This window comes from Clupea harengus, chromosome 7 (assembly GCF_900700415.2).
Source record: "Clupea harengus chromosome 7, Ch_v2.0.2, whole genome shotgun sequence".
Lineage (NCBI taxonomy): Eukaryota > Metazoa > Chordata > Actinopteri > Clupeiformes > Clupeidae > Clupea > Clupea harengus.
In genome coordinates, this window is record NC_045158.1 from 18,933,447 (window position 1) to 18,953,856 (window position 20,410).

Consider the following 20,410-nt stretch of genomic DNA (forward strand, 5'->3'; position numbering starts at 1 on the left):
ACTATATAGTCATACCATCAGTATGTACAAACTACATTAGGTATGTGGAGTACGTTGTTCTTTTGTGTGACCCCATAGTCACCTGAAGATGCTACTTTATATCCCCAGAAGAGAGAAGAAGGCTAAGAATGACCCAACCTTATCACATCAACACCCTGTAAGCTCACAAATCTGCCCGACTGGGAACCCCAGCATTCTACATAGATTAGCCCAACAAATTAAAAAACAAAGAAAAATGGAGCAGGTCACAATGAACTAATGAGAGCAAACAAAAAACTGGCATTTGCTCATTGAATTTTGCAGGAAGGGATTACTTAACAGCAGGTGTGGAATAACAATATTGATGCTGTTTACAGAAAGGGAGAAGGGAGGGAGTGCGGGTGAAAGAGAAAGAAAAAATTATTATATTATCATATTAGCAGGATTTCCCCCAGGATGATGTGTAGCTTTTGCGCTGTCCAAACAGCAGCAAGCCCATAAGCCCCCCTCATGCCACACATAAGCACTTTTATCAGGCCTGGCAGCCTCGTGGCGGGAGAAACACATTGTGCAAACGGACTTTGAACATCTCAGTCAGACTCAGGCCCGTGCCAAGGCGGCTCTTAACACCACGCTGATCCAGAGGCTGTTCAGCGTCTGACCTCAGATAGCAAAGTCACATCAGCCTCCGCAGCTGAGCTGAGCTGAGCTGGGCTGGACCAGAGAGGAATTGTTGGACGGTGCCGGAGTCTGAAAAACTGCCTGCTCTCCTTTGCTCTTTCTCTATTGTATTTATGTGCTTCCTTTATCCTCTAACATTATCTCATCTGCAAGTTGAAGTTGTGATATATACTGTTTGACCGTAGCACACTGCACTAATCCTGATGAAGGTTCTTACATTCTTGAACTATACAACATGTAGGCATTTAGCAAAGTGTTCTTGAGACAAAACTCCATTGTCACTAGTTTGTTCTGTTGTCAGTGGTTTCTCGTCTTTTCTCCGCCCTTTTTGAAACACAACACAAGAGATGAAAGGCATCTTCCACATTTGAGGAGACAAACAGTCCTCTTTCATCTCTTTGCGTGGAAAATCAAAAACAGGAGTTGTTTTTGTTTTAGTTCATATTTACCTTCATCATCCTCAGAGTGAAGGCCTGGTTAGAAATGTAAACAAATACTGTCAATATGAGTGATATAAAAAGGGCACAGCATCTCAACAGTGAATCATTTGTTTAAATAACAAGAAGACACCAAATGCAACGGAAACGTAGCAAAGCTAAGCTAAACTAAACGAAGCTGCAGACGAAAGTATTACACTTGCTTAGTTGGGAATTACAAGCTATAGCTGGGAATCCTTACCTAAAATATTAATATACATACTCTAAGTAAACAAACAAACCGGAAAGATAAGAGAAGATAGATAGATTTATTATTTGATGAAGATGATTGAAAAGGCTTATAAAACATTCACTTTATTAATCTTAATATTATATTGAAAATGTTATTACCTGTAAATACCTTTATCTGAGGTAGGTTTAGTCTGATAATAAAGCAAACATTAGTGGGAAAAAAAAAACATTTTTAAAACCAAATTACATGTCACAATTATTGGCACCCATTGAAATTTAAATTAAGGAAACATAAATAAAGTATGATCCAATTCATATTTAACTAATTTTAAGTTGGCTTAAGTAAATCCTATTAAAATAAATTTTAAGCAGTCAACTATGATTTCCTGTTTCACTGGGGTAGGAAAATGTGGTGACACAGGGCCCAAGTCTCTTAGTCATCCATTCAAGAGGAGAGATTCCATTGTAATAAGGCAAAAGTGTGTTGACTTGCACAAGGCAGGGAATGGATACAAGAAAATAACTGCTGGACTTAAAATGCCCATATGAACAGTTAGCAGGCAGTATTGTTCCCATGCACAGTATTACAGATTCTAGGAAGTACCAGTTGATTATAAATCGAATCTGGCTGCCACTTCCAAGAAGCTAAAACTTCAATCCAAAATCACACATTCACTCAATCCACTCCAAAACGGGTAAATTAATACAAAATCAAGCTTTTGTCATGGCCATCCCAGTCCCCTGACCTACTTTAAATTCAATTGAAAACCTGTGGGTTTATCTCAAGAAGAGGAGAGATTCTGCATTTACGTAATTGTCAAAAATCCATTCAGACAGACAGACAGACAGACAGACAGACAGACAGACAGACAGACAGACAGAGAGACAGACAGAGAGACAGACAGAGAGACAGAGGCTTGACTTCAGAAAGGGTTTGCACATTGGCAGAATTAGGCGAAAAGAGATCAAATTCATCCATATTTTAGACAACCTCCATAATCAGAGGCATGGAACTGTGGATTGATGATAGTGGGCAGGCAGCTTGAGTTATGCATCATTCTGCTTTATATGATGTCACATATTTTATCATTACGGTGATCATTGTTAAACTGTCAAGAAAGAGACTGGCCAGTGTGTGCGTGTGTGTGTGTGTGTGTGTGTGTGTGTGTGTGTGTGTGTGTGTGTGTGTGTGTGTGTGTGTGTGTGTGTGTGTGTGTGTGTGTGTGTGTGTGTGTGTGTGTGTGTGTGTGTGAATCTTCATGTAGCTTATACACATTACTGTTGGTGAGCATGTACACAGAAAATGAGAAATTTTAATGAAATACCTTTGACAAACAATGATGTTTCATACTTTCATTAGTATTTTCTTACTTTGTATTAACCCTCTTAGTTTGTTTTGGGTTATATTCTTTAAAGCCTGTTCTTACATTTAATTCAAAGTTAAAACAGGCACTGTCGTTTATAGTTAAGTGACCTGATTACATACACAAGTTACATCTTTATTAACTTGTTGTTTTATTCACTAACCTCAAAAAAAATGTAATTGGTCCGTAATCTCCAGTCTCTATAGAGTCGGTCAACTATCCAAGTATAGGAGTCACAACTGTCTGTAAAAGATTCCCTTTTAAATTTAGATGAAATGCAGCCTAAGATTAGGATTAAGATTAACTCCCTTAATCATCCCACTTAAAACGATATTTGTTTTGGGTTTCCACCCTGATAAGCCAGTTAAGGATGACCTCACCTAACTCACTCATCCTCATCTTACCTTACATTTGATTCCACGTGTGACTAATCACTTGCATACGAGACGAGTTACATAAAGATTTCCCTCCCCTTTCTCTACCAACCTCTATTTGGTGCTTGTAAGGTTTAACAGCATACCTCTAACCAAAGAAAAGACACCGTTCACTTGTCATGATGGAAGTACAATGCTGTTTCAAATGCACATCAAGCATCATTATACTGCATATGACTACTAGTATAACACTGTTGTGTGTCCGTCACATGAAATGTAATTGTAATTGTTCTGAATGTAAACCTAAATCAAAAGCATATGTTCTTCTGCCACCTCCACAGCCTATATTTCAGTCATTCAGCTCTTGGCAATGCTGTCCCCTTCCCTCAATGAACACAGACATTGTCAGAATCAGTGTTGCACAAATAGACAGGGGTGTGACTGGAAGCTAGGAAACACATTTTGCTACAAGTCTAATCACTTGTTATGACAGCGGCAGATGTCTGCATTATGACACAACTAATAACAGTCTTCATCCATAACGTTTAGCACTTTTCAAAAACACATTAATAACGACTGCCACATCTTCCTCCATCTAATAGCCACCCGCTTGTCTTGGAAAATAGTTTCGAATGCTAGCAAGCCAATCTTCAGGCGTAGTCTGTTGCCAGACATCAGTTTGTGGACGCTGAAGTAAAAAGGGGGCAATTGTAAAAGCCCCTAATGGAAACAAATACAGTGCTTTACTGAAAATGACAAATTGAACAGAAGAGGCAGACAGCCAAGTAAAGTCATCTCATTCTCTTGCCTCATCTGATGGTCGCCTGCTCTGCATTCATCTCAGCTCAAAATGGGAAAGAATTTGAGCATGCAAGGATAACAGGATCAAAATACTGACGAGCTAACATGCATAGAGGTGCTGGAAGACTTCACAGTAGATTTACAAGAACACGCATGTCTGAAAGAATATGACTGGCATGACAAAATATGTGAGACAAAATGATAGAAACCTGGAGAACAGCTTTGGCGAAATAAATAGCATGTCAGAATGTCATTATCCATCGCTGTAGTTGTCATGGCAACCTTAATTGAAAGTAATTTTAATGTAAAGGTAATGGAAGAAGAAATGATGTATCCATGGCAGTGAGTGAAAGGGGTATGCTGGGTCACAGCTCCAGCATCTTAGAATGATGTAAGAGGGTGGGGGTGCATAAGTGTGTGTGTGTGTGTGTGTGTGTGTGTGGTGTGTGTGTGTGTGTGTCAGGAGGTCTTTAAGTGTGTGCCGGAAGCGGATGCCATCATAGACATGTTGTGAAGGTAAAGGGGGTGGGGATGGGGTTGAAAACCATGAGCAGGTGAGGGACTGCCAACTAGGCCTTCATTTCTGTACCATTGACTCTCTTTTCATTTAGGAATCCGCAACTAAACATTTATAAACACACTGTATTTCAGCATAGAAACATGAAGAAACAACAGAAACATGTTACATCTGTTACTGGTGTAATTACCTTTGAGTCTAACGACTGAAATGCTCTCCAGTCCCTCCATGAAATGATTAGCAGCCAGTCCTAGACAGAGATAGAAGAGACATAGACAGAAATGTGTTCACAGAAGGTGGTAGGGAGTATGTGTGTGTGTGTCTGTGTATGTGCAAGACTATGTATGTGTGTGTGTGTGTGTGTGTATGTATGTGCATGTCTATGTATGTGTGTGTGTGTGTGTGTGTGTATGTGTATGTGCATGTCTATGTATGTGTGTGTGTGTGTGTGTGTGTGTGCGTGTGTGTGTCTGTGTGTGTACACGTCTATGTGTGTGTGCACGTTTATCTATGTGGATGAAGACTGTGGTTCAGGAGGTAGAGAAGTCGTTTAGTTACCAGAAGGTTGCTAGTTCGATTCCCACTGTCGAAGCGTCCTTGAGCAAGACACCGAACCCCTAATTGCTCCTGATGTGCAGTGTGCCATCAGTGTAAATGTACAATGTGTATACATTGTAAGTCGCTTTGGATAAAAGCGTCTGCTAAATGACTAAATGTAAATGTGTGTGTGTGTGTGTGTGTGCAGGGGCGGAGATCCCATTTCGTTGTAGGGGGGGACAATACACGGTAAAATTTCAGAGAGTAATTCCTGGGGGGGGGGGGGGACACAAAAATTGCTGTCTGGCCCTATCCCCCTCTCTCTCTACGCTGTCCTCGTACTGCATTTGCTACCTTGCAGGGCGAGAGAGCTAGCTAACACTTTTATTTGCAGAATAAAGATGATGAATTTCAAGTAGGGTGACCAGATTTGACCCCGCCCCTGCCCATCCCTTGTGACAAAGTTTTGACATCTTTTTCACATGCAGATGTACACAATGCAACTAGGGGAGGCGGCAAGGTGCCGGCAGTGTTGCCAGATTGGAAATGGAGAAGTATCTTACCAAAGGCTCAAAATTATCGTATTTGGAGGATAATTATCTGGCAACACTGAGAAGGCGGTCGACCAATGACAGTTTTCTCTACAGTCAGAGCTCGCGCAAGAAGGTGGAACGTAAGGGAAGGGCGTAATAACTAGCTTGTGAAAGACCCAGAGAAACACAAATATCCGACGAGGCAAAATCCTTGACGATTTAGGAATCCCTGCCGGATGCATTTTTTAGGTCTCGAAAAGAGGACATGTCCGGGTAAAAGAGGACGTCTGGTCACCCTAATTACTATATTATTTTAAAATGATTTATTTGTGTTTACAATGACTGTTGGGGGGGACAACTTTATGGTAGGGGGGGACACGTCCCCCCTGTCCCCCCCGGGATCTCCGCCTATGTGTTTGTGTCTATGTGTGCTACTGGATCTGAAGGTCCCACTGGCAGGACAACTTCTGGGGCTTTAGGAGGGATGCCAGTGGAAAGCCTGACACTCATGCTGCATGAGCTCAAGAGTCCAGTCAGACTGGCCCGACCTCAATGACCGGTGCAGCAGATCTTCAGTTCAGTTCCAACGGACAGACATGAACTACCACTCGGTCTGACGCAGCTGTTTTTTTTATTCAGGTGTTTGGGATAAAGTCAATTGTTTTGGGGGCCAGTGAAATTGCAATACGAGTCAAACTAAATGCATGCAATGCACAGAAATATTGTGCAGGACTGGGATTTTATCATGCCCTAAGAATGACGTACGAAAAATTGCGAATTATATATGCAAAACTACGTTTTAAACAACCGTCTGTGAAAGGTTTAATGTATGGAAGACATTGAATTTAATGCACTGTTAATCTGCTGTGAAGTATTTTGTCTGACTGTGTACTTGCATATGCTTCCTGATTGTATTCACTCCACATTTAAAGAAAACGCCCATTTATCTTGACTGCTTTTTACCCCCCCCCCCCCCAGATTTGAATGATGAACCTGTCGTATCTCGCAGGCCAAGGACGGGTTTGAGTCGTAAACTGATTTAAAGCACGGAGAGCCTACGAGGACACTAAATTGATTCAGTGGCCCTGTCGCAGCGAAAGAGCTGAAAACAGAGAGCGGTGAATGCTCTACATTAATGCTCCGGCCCTCACAGATGAGGGAGCGGAGCTCCGCTGTATCGATCGATCTGCAGCCATGCTTCCATCGCTCTCGGCTGCAGTTCTGCAGAGGGATCCACGCCAGATTACAAATAACGGCCGGTAAATCACCCGGACGAGCAAACAGAAATTTAATTTGTCACAATCCTACAGATCTCACCAAGGGTTCCTTTATTTTTCATGTATTTCATTAACAGCGGAAAAATAAAGATCATTTTTCGCTCTCCTAAGAATTCTTACTTGGTTTAGCCTGCGGCTGAGAGAGTTGTAAATACAACAACAATGTTGTTGAGGAGAATATAAAAAAACAATACAATATAAAAAAAAACCTAGATTTAGAAAACAGTCATAAAGTATTTATAATAAAACTGGGGAGCTGATAATATTATGACTTCCGTCATGCTTGGGTAATTTAATACAGTGGCATTTCTGTCACACCCTGTCTGTTAAAAAAGCTATTTGAAAGAAAAGTGTCCACAGTCACTCTCAAGCCGGCCTATATCAAGACACTATACCCCACGGCTTCTGCCTGGAGAATACAGGAGATCTCCATCAGCACCTAAATAAAAGATGAGATGATATGGAGAAGGGTATGACAAATCAAATATGGAGACAAGGAAATATTCTGTCCCACGGGGGAGATGTGGGGGTTTAGGTGTCCTTCTAGCCCTCTCAGCTTATAAGGCTGATTTTTGTTATAAAAAAAAATCTATTCAGAAGGGAAAAAGTCACCTCATTCATTGTCTAATTCTACTGAAAGACATGTTCAAGGGCGCTCAGGTTGTATGCTGTTAAATGGGAAATAAAGACCAGGCGTAATGCACCCAAAGCAGAGCAAAAGATCAAGAGCATCTATGCAGAAGTCAGTATTTTTACTTAAATGATGTAGAAACCAAGCAAGTCGTCGAGTGCCGTTTAAACACGTTTCTGACCAATCACATGAAAAAGACAGATTTCCTTTGATGTAGTTGTGGAGAACATTGATTTAGCAAAGCAAACAACCCGACAGAGGTGTGGATAATGTAGTGATGGCATGATGTCACCCCACGCCCATGATATACAGCTCTGTTAGATGAACCAAGTTACACTTTGTTTCTGGGAGGAAATCATTCTTGAGGTTTCCATGCTAAGAAACATTTGTAGACCATGAGAGCATGCTTGAGGGAGATAAGACTGAATGAGAAATACTCTGCTTGAAAACATTTTAAAAAAAAACTTTTTTTTTTCAAGCAAAAGCATTTGAAATGTCAGCATTTCCATGTTGAAATTTTGGTGACAGATTGAACAATTACATTTTTGCAAAAAATAAAAAAAACAGACGAGAGCATTATCACCCACATCTCGCTGCCAAGCAACAGAGAGAGAAGCCGCCTGCTGGCCTGATTTGGCTCTGTTTATTGAATTATTCATACTGTGATTGTTGTGTCTCCACTTCCCTCATGGATGAAGCCAGATGTGTTGTGTTATTTATTCATAACTTTCTCTGACCTTCCTTTTTCGTAGCCCAGATTGAGAGCATTTGGAGCTAATGATTGCCCTTTAAACAAGGGGAGCGATCCAATCGGGGATAGTTTCATATAGACTGATGGGGACCCTTCCTTTGCATTACTCACACTTCTGTCATCAAGAGCCCCACCAACAATCTGATGAAAGGAGCTCCTATTTGAGGATGTGTGTGACTTCATAATAAAATACTTCCAAAAGATCTATCTATCCATAAAGTCAACTTGCGTGCCATCTAGTTTACAAGCACAGTATCTAACAAACGTCTGAGCCTCTGTCAAATAAACATCAATAATTCGTAATGCTTTTTTCAGTATTCATCAAAAGACAGATACAAGCTTATGGTCACCACTGCTTCTACACTCTACCTATGACTACTAAGATCTGATTTATGTTGTTATATTTTGTTGTTATGTTTACAGTCATCTGAGTTGACACATCAAAGGTGTACACGGAATTTTAACAAGCCAGTCACATTTGCCTTTTAGAACACCCCTCACAACGATCTAATAATTTCAATTCCAGGGCAGAGTGTGGATATTGTAAAGAAAAATCAAATGCTGCGACTGACAAGTACTATAATCAACATCCTTCAAAGGGTGGGAGTCTCTGCAGCATTGCACAAAGCGAAAGCCAATCTCTCAGAACAAATTCATGCTGAGGTCAGTAAGTGGTGGAGCTCAAATCAAAATGTTGATGTTGTAAAAATGAAAGAAATCCACAAGAAATCACTTATCACAAAGAATGAGATGAACCTCACCATTCATTTGCGAGTCCATATAATAAAAGCATCTGGTTTTAGACAGACTAGACTGATTGCACTGTGCCACACATGAGTCGATCACTGAAGCTCTCTGGCTTCATGGTCCGCTTGAGTGGAATCTGAGCTGAGGTCAGCCGTGACGTCTCGGCGGGGACGATTTACAGCGAACTTGCCTGCCACACGGAGATAAACCCCACAACAATGTAAACATGGAGCGAGACCTGGTTTCGTGGGTGTCCATCCGCTGAAACCCCCAGCTGAGATTCCTGAGCAGCTTGCAGCTTTAATGCTGGTTGATAAATGCAAGGGCCAATGCCTCCCAGGAAGATGTAGAACTGATTAAGGAGGATGAAACTTCAAAGTAGTCTTGGATAATTGAAAGGAAAACCAGCTGGTATCCTGGAACAATTTCTCACACAGCCTTTGAATAAGTGCATCACATTTCAGTAACCAATACATGGTACTTTGGTATGACGGTCCTCGGGTTGGCTCTAACCAGTGTCCTGAACCGAGTGCCATTTCCTTTCGTACAGTTTACATGCTGCTTTGGAGGCAGGGCAGTTTGTTTATGCAGTTATGTATGATGCTGTTGCTTACAAAGCTAGAAAAAGCACTGTAGTTGCATGGTTTTTGAGATCATAATATGTAAAATGAAATTCAATCTTTTTTTCTTTTTTATGTATATTTAAGATCTTTGCCAATTACCCTTAGGGTCTGTAAAACAAGACGTTAACAGAGCACTCCAGTGCTCTTTCATTAGTTTCCCATTATCCCCTCATTCAGTGTCGACAGTATTTGTTTCCTCAATCATCAAATGTGCTGACCCCGCACCCATGTCATTGTCGGCGGCCATCGAAACATTACAAATGGAATGCAGATACACCCCATAGTAGTCAAAGACATCCACACTTAGCTGAACACTCTGACAGGATCGGCTGGCCTCTGTCTGTTTACACTTGACAAGGCAGAGGGACACAAAACTTGAGTCAATTAAGACATGTCTGAAGAAGAAGTCAGAGAGAACCCCATTATGACCACCTGACAATGAAAGGATGATGGATGGAAAGTTGGAGGTATGCACAGAAAATGATGCGAGGAGATAAGCAAGGTGATGAAACATTTGGCAAAGTCAAGAAACACTCAGGGTGTAACTATCGATTTAAATCCGTATTTATAAATTAAGGGCAGTGATGATCTCTCTGAAAGTATTTTAAAAGGGTTATCTTTGTGATACGAATATATTTCATTACATTTGGATTACCTTGCATTAAGTAGTAGTTAACATTCATAAGCATGAACTAGAGCATTTCATTTTAATTAGTGTTTGTCAATTCTGAAGGTAATGGTTTGGTCTTACTAAGTAATGAAATGTAGGCTACAACAAAAACTTCTCATAAGTAAAAATACAATCAATTTGAATACCTTAATAATCTTTAAACCTCAGATTTTGCATTACTGGTTTATCTATGCAGAGCCCAATGATTTGTTAATTACTGCATTCATTAGTGATAGGTAAGAGTCTTAAAATAAGAGCATTATACATATTTCTATTTGAAGTGTTCTTTTATCAATTGTACATTTGGAAAAAGAAATATCTCTTCACATAGCATTGCACAATTGCTTTAACAGTCCTCTCAGACATTTACCTTCAAAAAAAGTTTTCTTTGGAATGCAAATATTAAAAGACTGATTTATATCGCTGACAAACTGAGTGTTAACAGCAGGGTAGTTTTCTGTAGTCATTAAGACCATGCCTACAAATGAGTGTTGCAACCACAGACCACTGGCCAACTGGAAAGCCTGAGGAGCACCACTGACTCCAGTCTGAAACTGATGCTCAAAGAAAATGGTACAAATGCATCCGAGACTCACAAACAACAATGAGGCATTGCAATCTCTGTGCAACAGGAAAACAATTGGCACCTAGTCTGACAGGTAGCATCATTAGGGGCAGGCCAACTGCTTGTTAACTTCTGCAGGGAAGGTGACATAAGGCCTAACACAAGCTGGAGAGGAGAAAGCGTTTCTGTGTATGCAGCCAGAAAGGGGAGGAAACGACAAGCCGCGGAATGGGAATGGCAATTTACCACAACTCACAAAATTGGTCAAAAAAAAATATGATTAGATATCGGTGTCAATTCGTGAGAGGAATGGCTCGCTGAAATACAATAACATAACAGAGTGAACGAGCCTACCGGTGTGTTAAATTAGCAAAAGAAGTGAAAGCACAGGGATGAAGAATTACTCCCAGCCAAAAATGAAGAATGACAGACAAAAGGTAAGCCAAATTCTTTAATAAATGGGACACAACACAAACGTCACTTGTAAACTGTCCACATTCATGATTGAGCCTAGCCGCCAAGAACATCATCTGGCTGGAAACAAAAAAAGACCATGGACAGCTGCACTCATGTACACTCAGAAAATATATATATACAACTTTTTACACAATGCCACTCCCTCCATAATCCACAACCTGCTCCTACTTAAATGCTTTTTACAAAAAGAAAAAAAAATTGGCATGAATTAGGACCTAAAGGTTGTGAGAAAATATATCTTGCATGTCTTTTTGTATTGTATTTGCACATCTTGACCAAGAAAACCACAGAAATATAAAAAAATAAAACAGTGATGGATTTTGCAAGACTTCCTCCCTTCTTAAGAGAAAAAAGGCCAAAGAGATAAAAAGTACACAAATGGGAGGGGGGGGGGGGGGGGGGGGAAGGTAAATGGAAAATAGTTGTCGCTGGCGTGCGGTGGTGGGTTTTTTCCCTCTCCTCTGCTACTGAACAAGGGGTGGGTTGAAAGAGGGGTCGCTTGGCAGAAGAAGCCCACCTCAGGCACAGAGTAAGGGTGGAGAAAAACGCAAAGGAGAGATGAAACGGAGGGAGCCACGCTCGAAGACCGAAGGATCGGAGCATTTAACAAGGGGAATGGAACAGGAGGAAAAGAGGGGAGGAGGGAGGGGGAGATGAAGGAGAGAGGCTGAGGACGGTGGATTTTTATGCTGCCGACCGGCGACGGATGACGAACGCTCCTCTCTGTAGCTGCCCCAAATAAATTCGCATCTTCGTGCTGTCGCTTGTTTTCCTCACCCAGATCTGAAAGAAAAGTTAAAGAATCAAAGAATAAAAAGGGTTTGTGAGATTGGATCACAGAATTCAACAATTCTGCTATAGCACTGCTGCTAGAGATCAGCTGGTATGCAAGGAAGGGACCTTTTGTAGATTTGAAGTGGACGACGTTGCAATGTTGTAGATGTGACGTTTGAACACCAGTATGTTCAAAAAAACAATCCCAGTGTTTTAATATTAACAGCTGTTTAGCCACTTACAGTAAAAGCAATGAACTTCAGAAAGGAATTAAACAGAAATCCTTCCTGTTCGCGTTGGTCAAATCGCTCAGCTGCCTACCTCATTAGCGCCAATGGAACTGATGACACAGCTGATCTTGGTGTTCTCCTTTGACTCCAGATAAATGGCCTGGCTCTTGTGGTACCTGGGAGAGTAAGGGAAGAAAAACACAGCCTACCATGAATACTAGCCATGCACACAACTGATATACAAACTGCTGGTCACTGACCATCTTGAGAAATGCAGACCGAGCCAGGTTGTTTTGTGGTTCTGATGCCAGCACTTTGAAATCAACATTAAATGACACATCTTATCTAATGAAATTGTGTGAGTCAGACACAGAACATGTCTGACTCACACACACTGGCATCCAGTGGAAACAGCGCTAATGGGGAGAGAGTAGTGACGCACCCGCTAGAGTAGTGTGAACTTGTCAAACACAGGCAACACCACTCTTAAAGACTGGACACAACAACAACTTTTTGCAACTTTGCCAATTTCTGAAGAATGTTTTTATAAGCTTGTACTGGCATCATCTTCAAATTAATTTCCATGGTATATGGTCATGTAAAGGGGCAGATCGACACATCTGTCATTCCAACTAGCCACCTAGGCTATACACCACGTAGTTCTGTGGTCCGGGTCGGACCGCCTTGCAAAAATGTGAAAAGCTTTCATAGCACATTGCCAAAAGACATGAGTTAGCATGCTAGCAAGCCCTTTACCAGTGCCAAATGTGCTGCTGTTGCCGTTTGTAAGGATTGTGCATGCCTTTTCAGTAGTTCAGGAGTTTAGTACTCCTTACTGCTGCTTTAATAGAATATTTTCATCTTTAACACTGGACTAAAGTTGTCTCAAAGCCACTTAGATGAAAAAAAAAAAGGCATTCTCAGGAAACTCAACCGTAACAAACTGCGGGAATCAACTGTGTGCTTTCAGGTATTGGGGGGGGGGGGGGGGCATCGTAGTCACCTTGAACCTACATTGTTCAGGCCTGCGGCCAATTTCAAAGTGCAAATTATGCAGGTAATCTTCAGCGCCACATGTCAGCCCACTAAGAATATGTGAGACAGATTTCATTTGAAGAGCTCAAGAGCTCCTCTCAAGCTGCTATAATGTGCTGCTGAAGTGTCGGCTGTTTGTTACAATCTCGCCATAGATGGCCGCCAACTGTGGGGCGGACCAGCGGCACATCGGGACCCGATCCATCCAGAGTCAACCTCTACCCGGGTCCTCTTCACAGACAGAAAGAAAAAAAGAGAGAGGGATAAAATAAGAAAATCGTTGGAGCTGAGATGTGAGGCAGGTCTCCTCAAACCCTCGAGGCCGCAGAGAGCTCAAACACTTGGCTGTCTGACTTGAGGCGGGCTTTTAAAAAAAAAAAAGAAGGAAAAAAAAAAAGTAATCGCTCTAAAGAGGGAGTTATGGAGGCGCAATCTACTTGCTGTCTGCCTGTGGCAACTACTTTTCCTTGCCCCCGCCCGGTTCAGCTCATCAGCCAGCAGGTACCCGGCAGTGATATGCAGAAGAGCACTTCAACTTGGCCTCACAGCCTGTACGCACGCTAGAGACAACCACATTTCCTTCAGTTGGTAATACATAAATAAATAAATAAATAAATAAATAAAAGGCCTGTGTCTTCAGCTTCAAAGGAATGACTGTGATGAGTGCCAGGCTTTGCCTTCTGTGCCCAAAGGCCACCGACACACACACACACACACACACACACACACACACACACACACACACACACACAAACACAAACACAAACACATGCGCATACGTGACTGCCAAAGCAGAAAACCAGCTAATCTGTTTGTGACACTTGTGATGGGGATGGTCAATGCAATGACGCCTACTGTAGCTCAATTTCAAGGAATTTTGTGAAATCAGGCACGAAGGTCCTTCTGTCACAGCTGTTAGGGCATGTTCTACCACCGGAAGAGTGCTGTTGGCTATTACAAGTATGACTTCTAATGGAACATACTTAAGGGGAGGGGGGAAACCTTTGGTGTCTAGAAGACATTTCAGCTGGACTGCACAGGCTATTTGCATATAATATAAGATTTTCCTGAAGGCCTCAATAGAAAACTTCAAAGAGAAATGGTATCACCTAGTGGCTGAAGAATGGAACTGCTGCGTAAAACAACAGATCAAACATTTAAGCTGAGCAGTCTATATTGCATAGGACAGTCACAACTGTAAACTTTCATGAGTGAATAAAAGCACGCCGAGAAGTAGGGTAAAGTGCTGTATTCACTACCACCCTTTAAAAGGTAAAGCTCTCGATTGTATTCCAATACACTTAGTCAAATTCAGCGAATGTCTCCTCATATGTGTGTCCATTATGTGTGTGCGCTCAAAAAAAGCTCTAGTGCTCGTAACGAACATAGTGGCTCAGACAGAGCAAATGACTATTCCAGCCAATCTACAACGTTGCTTCAGGAGCACTGAAGGGAGGGGTGAATTTGATTGGCTGTTGAGTTGAAATATCAACAATCTTTCGCCAGCATCGAGGACTGCACCTTTTCAGAAACACTGAGATCAGGCCAAACAGGCTTTACGTACCATCTTTTGTCGTAGTAGAGCTTTCCCTCCTCTATCCGTGCTTCGTATCTCTGCACTGTGGTCTCCATGGGGACGGTGGGGAGATGTTCAGGAGACGAGGGGGAGACTAAACAGGGAGGACAACCAGAAAGCAAGATTAACGCACAGAAAGTACATCACACATCGGGGGCAGTGATACAAGTCAGGCAAAACCAGCTTAAATTCAATATGCCCAGAAGAATGACATGCATACCAGCCCTGCTGCTTCATGTTAGAACTGCAACATGGATACAATTGCTTATTTGAATGGTTCTACTGCACCTGGCTTACTTTTAACTTGATCAATCAATGTCTGTCTTTTTTAGAATTGCATCTGTCTATATTAGGCGCTGGCAAAAAGGTTTTTGATTTTGAGGTCACTGATACACTCTTGTTTATGAATAAAGAGCTGTACTTAAAGTATTGTCTGTGGTCATCAATGTAATCTTTGTTTTTTAACACTAAACTCAATGTGTGGTGGAAGTCGTCCTACAAACAAGTCCGCTTATGGGTCAAAACATGGAGATTATTTCTGCAAATTGACAAAACGCAAGGGTGGCAACCATGGTATCAGCAGGATAATGAACACAGGGTTCGAGGTGTAAGATAATAATACACTTCATCTTTGCATCGTGGCTGCATTACCACCTCGACCGTGCATTGTTTTCTGCTACCTGAACATGGTCATCCATAATCCTGTACATGCGAGGTATGCATTATGTTAAACACACACACAAAAAAAAAAATGTAATGCATGCACATGAATATATTAATGTATATTATAAGTATGTCTTACCAGGTCGCTTTGGTGACTTCAACTGTAAAGAAATACAAATTCAGTTACACCAGTAATTGTAGGATTTAAAGCTGTGCAAAAGTTAAAAAAATGTACAAACGTATTAAACCAAGAATACAAAAGTTATAAAACTATAACTAAATAAAACAAGACTGGAATGCAGGGAGGAATGCAGAAGTGTTTTGCCCATCACTCCATCATAGTGACAATGATTTAGATATGGCTAATAAACAAACAAAAAACAAACATTTAGTCACCATGACAGTTGACTAAATGCATCTGTCTTCCACCCACCTTGTTTAGTGTTCGCAGATCTTCCATAATCTGCTCTTCTGTTAGCAAATAGTTTAACTGAGGTGCTGAGAGTTAAGGTCGATACTTTCCCTATTAATACCACCATCAAGAAAAAAACATTACATTTAAGAAAAAGAAAAATGAAATGATATGAAAGGATTTTGATCCCTATCAGTGACTGCACTATGACTGACAGCCCAGAACTGTGTGGGTGGGAATTCAAAGAGGCATTATGAACATAGGCTGTAATTATCAACAGAATAAATGTGTGCGGCTTCAATGGTACAATCAAGCATTCACCGGTTGATTTGCAAGAATACTTGCCTCTTTTCCTCAAGAAGCACACTGACCATATGAAATGTGTGAGATGATAAAAGAAAAGGTTATTTTCATAGAGATGCAATTATCCATCAAGCACAAGCACAATCAACACTGATTATGATATTGTTGACTTGGCAGCAAATAGCACAATTTCCTTGAATGAAAACAAACAAAGCTATTCATTTGAGAATGTTAGGGCAGGTTCCTCAGACATTACTAAGTGCTATGGCAGCAACCCAGAAATGCAGAAGCATAAATGTCTTCAGAGAGGAGGGAAAGGGGTTTGATAAGGATATCAGGAGCAGGTTTTCTCCTCTTGTCAGGGATGGGAACCGGGTCGTTGGGTCGTCTCCTGAGTTTACGGGTCATAATGGGCTTCACTTCCATGGAATCTGAGGAGAGAAAAAGTTTTAGTCTGACTTACAAGGGGTGTTTGAGGCGACATGTCGAGGCTGAAACAATTAGGGAAATAGCTCTAGCACATCACCGCCTTCAATCGGAGAGTGATAATTGAGAATTTAAAGTTCCCACAAAGCGACTAATCAGACTTAATGCCTCCATGAAAGAGCGCACAGTAATTGGGCATCCTGTTAATTCCGAATGCGATTCTTCAGAAGTCTTGGAGGCTCTCTCTCGCCGTCTCTCTCAATCCTCTCTCTCCTTTCAAAAAATGATTCCACGGACATCAGAGAAAAAATAAATTACATCTTCGTGCTACGTTACAGATGTTAATCCCCCTCTTTCCCCCCCTCCCTCCCTGATGTCTTATCATTCCACTCCTCCCCCTCCCCTCCCAGTCCCCATCTGATTATTCTGTGGTTCCTACCGCCCGTGAGTTCCATTGTTAATTTCTCGTTCTCAATCATCTTCTTCTTCTCCTCCAGCTCAGCAATTAAGTTCTCCTTTAGCTCAACCTTCTTATCGTCAAATTCCTTCACCGCAGCTTTCTTCTCTTTGACGTAGTTCCTCTCCACCTGCTCCGTCTGAAAGACATAGGTACGAGTGTGAGTGAGCGTGTGTGTGTCTAGTAACAAACAGACAAGGGATGAGAATAAGTAGAATGTGTTCTATCATAACAATTATGGAAAGTAACTACACAGTTTGTTTAGAGTACTTACCTCTAGTTGGTAGAACAGATCTGAAAACCAGACATGACAATCTATTAGGCATGCCATTTACATTCTCACTGGTCGTTATTTTAAGATAACATTTTTAAAGACAGTGAATGACATCTATACTGTTTATTTAGAGACAACTGGTGACTTAAGTACAGAATGGCTGTACAACCTGCATTACGAAGCCTCTCCTTGTACTGCTGATCTAGCTTCTTCATTCTCTTCTGATACTCTTGCAACGTGCCTGTGGACAAGATTAATTTCAAGAGTAAACATTATTCAACGATATGCTGGATGAGAAATCTACAGTTTTTACGATCATACTTCGGAGAAGTTACAGAAAGGCCAGATCTTAGTATCACTAATGCTTATCCATATACAAAGGAAGACAGCTGCCCTCTAATGTCATCACATAGCACACCTTTCTATCCCTACGCAGAGTAAGGGATGTTTGGTAGAAACAGGAAAGTCACCGTGGGACCATATACTGAGGCTAGGGTACTATGTTTGATATTGGACCTCATTTGGTGTAAAAGAAGGGGCTTGCAAATGGGGCAGTCCTAAAACCAAACTTGCCTCCTATAAAACTTTGTCTATAAATAATGGCGTGTTTGTCACATATGCATTAGGACATTTCAATATCTGATTACACATCTTTAATAAGAGCAGAACACACTTTTCCCACCTTCTTGAAGCTGCTGTAACTGCCTTTTCAGTGATGCCAATTTGTCTTGATACATCCTGCAGATTGAGGAACAAAGACAAGTTAGGCTGTGTGAGACCTAGATATCTGACATTTGCATTGATATGCTTACTAGCCTTTAGAAAACACAACACATCTCAAAGTCAGTTGACCGTATATAAGGCTGCATTGACAAAAAGTAACATTAATCTTAAATTGAATATGTTAGAATGTGCCAATGCTTTGTCCACTTAGTTGTAGACTAAATATTAGTATATAACGTTTGTGTAAAAGTGTGTGTATATTTGTATTCCAATGTCACAGCAGGTTTTCACAATATTTATATGACATATGCTAGTACTCACTGCTCTTTAATCTCGATATAGTCATCCTCATCATGTTTTGCTAGGTCCGTCTCACTAGCATCTTCTGTGTCTGCCAATAACAAAAAACAAAAAAAACCGTATTACTGCATGCAACACATAGGGTTGTGTCAATGCAACAGGAAAAGGTACAAACAGGTGGTTGTTTACACAACGTGCATTCATTCAACCTCGAATCATCACATTAAATAAAATATTTGTATTCTTAGGGATCCTGAAGAGACTACTTGCAACATATTGGCAGACATCCATCCTATTCATCTCCACCCCCATTGACAGATTACAGCGCCATATCAAGCTTCACTTGTCAAACAAATAACTAGCTTTTTTTGTTAATCATGTTTCATTTGCAGTGTTTACAGTTGGTTCGTTGAAATAACAGCGTTTAATTCAATAGATCACAGTTAAGAGTCCATGGCCAATCTTTTTAAATCACCAAGTAACTTCGAGGTATAATTGTTGCAGCAAAAACGTGTACTTAACGGGCATACGCATTCCATATCCTCAGTTACATAGCAAATACTGTAGCCTCAAGCAAAAACAATATATAACGTAGCAAGCTAGCTGCAATTTGGTGAAGTCGTTTTAACTATTAGCTTAGCTAGCTAACGTGTCTGCTTAGTTAATAAGTTAGTTATGTTTGGCAATTTAGATTTCTGCCTGTAATTGATGATGGTATCTAGATCAGTGCCAGAGACTTTACTGGTAGTTCATTGATGTAACGGCACACCATAACGGACTAACTACTACTATCCTTCAAATGATGGGTAACGTCAAACCCGCTACAACACAGCTAACTGAACAATTAGTCAATGGGGAAGCATCTGAAACACTTTGGTGGCACTGGATTACAAGAACAATTCAGGGGTGTGTTTCCCGAAAGCATCGTTGAACAACCAGCTAACTATCGTAGATAAATCGTTTAAAATACACTCTCTCAACGGTTACCACCACAGTGGTAACTCAACGACGCTTTCGGGAAATGTAGTCCAGAATGCTAACGCGCTAGCTCGTTGGTTAGCAAATGTCTGATGTCTAAACATCTTAACTGCAATGATATTTAGCGATGCAACGCCCTCCAACAATAACTCTATTCCTTTCGCTAGTTGAAAAGGATAAAGTTATCTAACATCCTATACTTCACAATTTAACATTACTAATGTTTAGAGTTTTAGATAGATAACTAACTTAGTTCATGGCTACATCAGAAATCGGGTTGTGGAGTAATCCACTGTCGGTTAGCTGCTAGCCAGAAAATTAGTTGACGTTAACGTTAGTCTATTTACCTTCTTCCGAGTCTCTGCCCCTAAAACTTCTGTCGTCATCTTCATCCACACTGTCGAGCTCTTCTTCATCGTTGTAATAATCAACCACCGGCGACAACAGAGTTGATGCCATTTAGTGATTTATCAAACATAAACACCACTTCTACGATGAAATGTACTTCTCAACACAAAACAGCGCTTGAATGTGATAGGACCCATGAGTAGTAAGAGTTAGTAGGCCAACAAGGAGCCTGAAGAATACTGCCAAATGCACAGTTGGTTTTAATACAGCTGTTGCTGTTTTTTCACTCATGATGGATGGATCACTGTATATCATTTTTATTTTAACATTATAAATGACCGAACTATGAAAATAAACGAATCGTATATTCATTAGACGACATTTCATGAAGGCACACAGCATGTCCACTTCTGTGTTAAAAGCAGATAATTTCTAATACTTGCCATCTTCTCTGACGTTGTTGTTGTTGTTGTTATCCATTATCCGATTCAGAGACATGCTAATTACTAGTTAATTTGTATGCTTGAACACGTTTTGCACGTATCATGCCATATATTTCGTTCGTTCAGTGAACGGGGTTTAGTTGTATTGTGTTTATTACCCGTTTACTACCGTGCCATTTGTCCAGCTAGTTTGCTAGCATAGCATGGAAAACGATTGGATTTGGGACATGACAGTCGCAGTCAATAGGCTTCCAGTCCTAAGATGAGATACGA

The 20,410-nt window shown here is 40.9% G+C and overlaps 1 protein-coding gene across 1 annotated transcript; it reads right to left on the reverse strand.

The window, feature by feature from the left end:
• Window positions 1-11,591: 11,591 nt before the first annotated feature.
• On the reverse strand, window positions 11,592-19,899 carry suds3 (SDS3 homolog, SIN3A corepressor complex component). Its single transcript, XM_012820354.3, has 12 exons — window positions 19,694-19,899; window positions 18,390-18,459; window positions 18,028-18,083; window positions 17,515-17,586; window positions 17,346-17,365; window positions 17,054-17,210; window positions 16,524-16,619; window positions 15,907-15,968; window positions 15,613-15,634; window positions 14,799-14,904; window positions 12,291-12,375; window positions 11,592-11,978 (listed from the first exon to the last, which is right to left on the reverse strand). The coding sequence occupies exons 1-12, from the start codon at window positions 19,803-19,805 to the stop codon at window positions 11,880-11,882; spliced, it is 957 nt and encodes a 318-aa protein (XP_012675808.1). The 5' UTR covers window positions 19,806-19,899; the 3' UTR covers window positions 11,592-11,879.
• Between the last annotated feature and the right edge of the window lie 511 nt (window positions 19,900-20,410).

Bases quoted from the DNA above. Each gene is read 5' to 3' on its own strand.
- suds3 (XM_012820354.3), bottom strand. From the start codon at position 19,805: ATGGCATCAACTCTGTTGTCGCCGGTGGTTGATTATTACAACGATGAA. The intron at 12,376-14,798 runs GTACGTAAAGCC...TTACTCTCCCAG, and splicing joins CTCTACTACGACAAAAGATG to GTACCACAAGAGCCAGGCCA. The intron at 11,979-12,290 runs GTAGGCAGCTGA...CTTTTCTTTCAG, and splicing joins GTTCCATTGGCGCTAATGAG to ATCTGGGTGAGGAAAACAAG.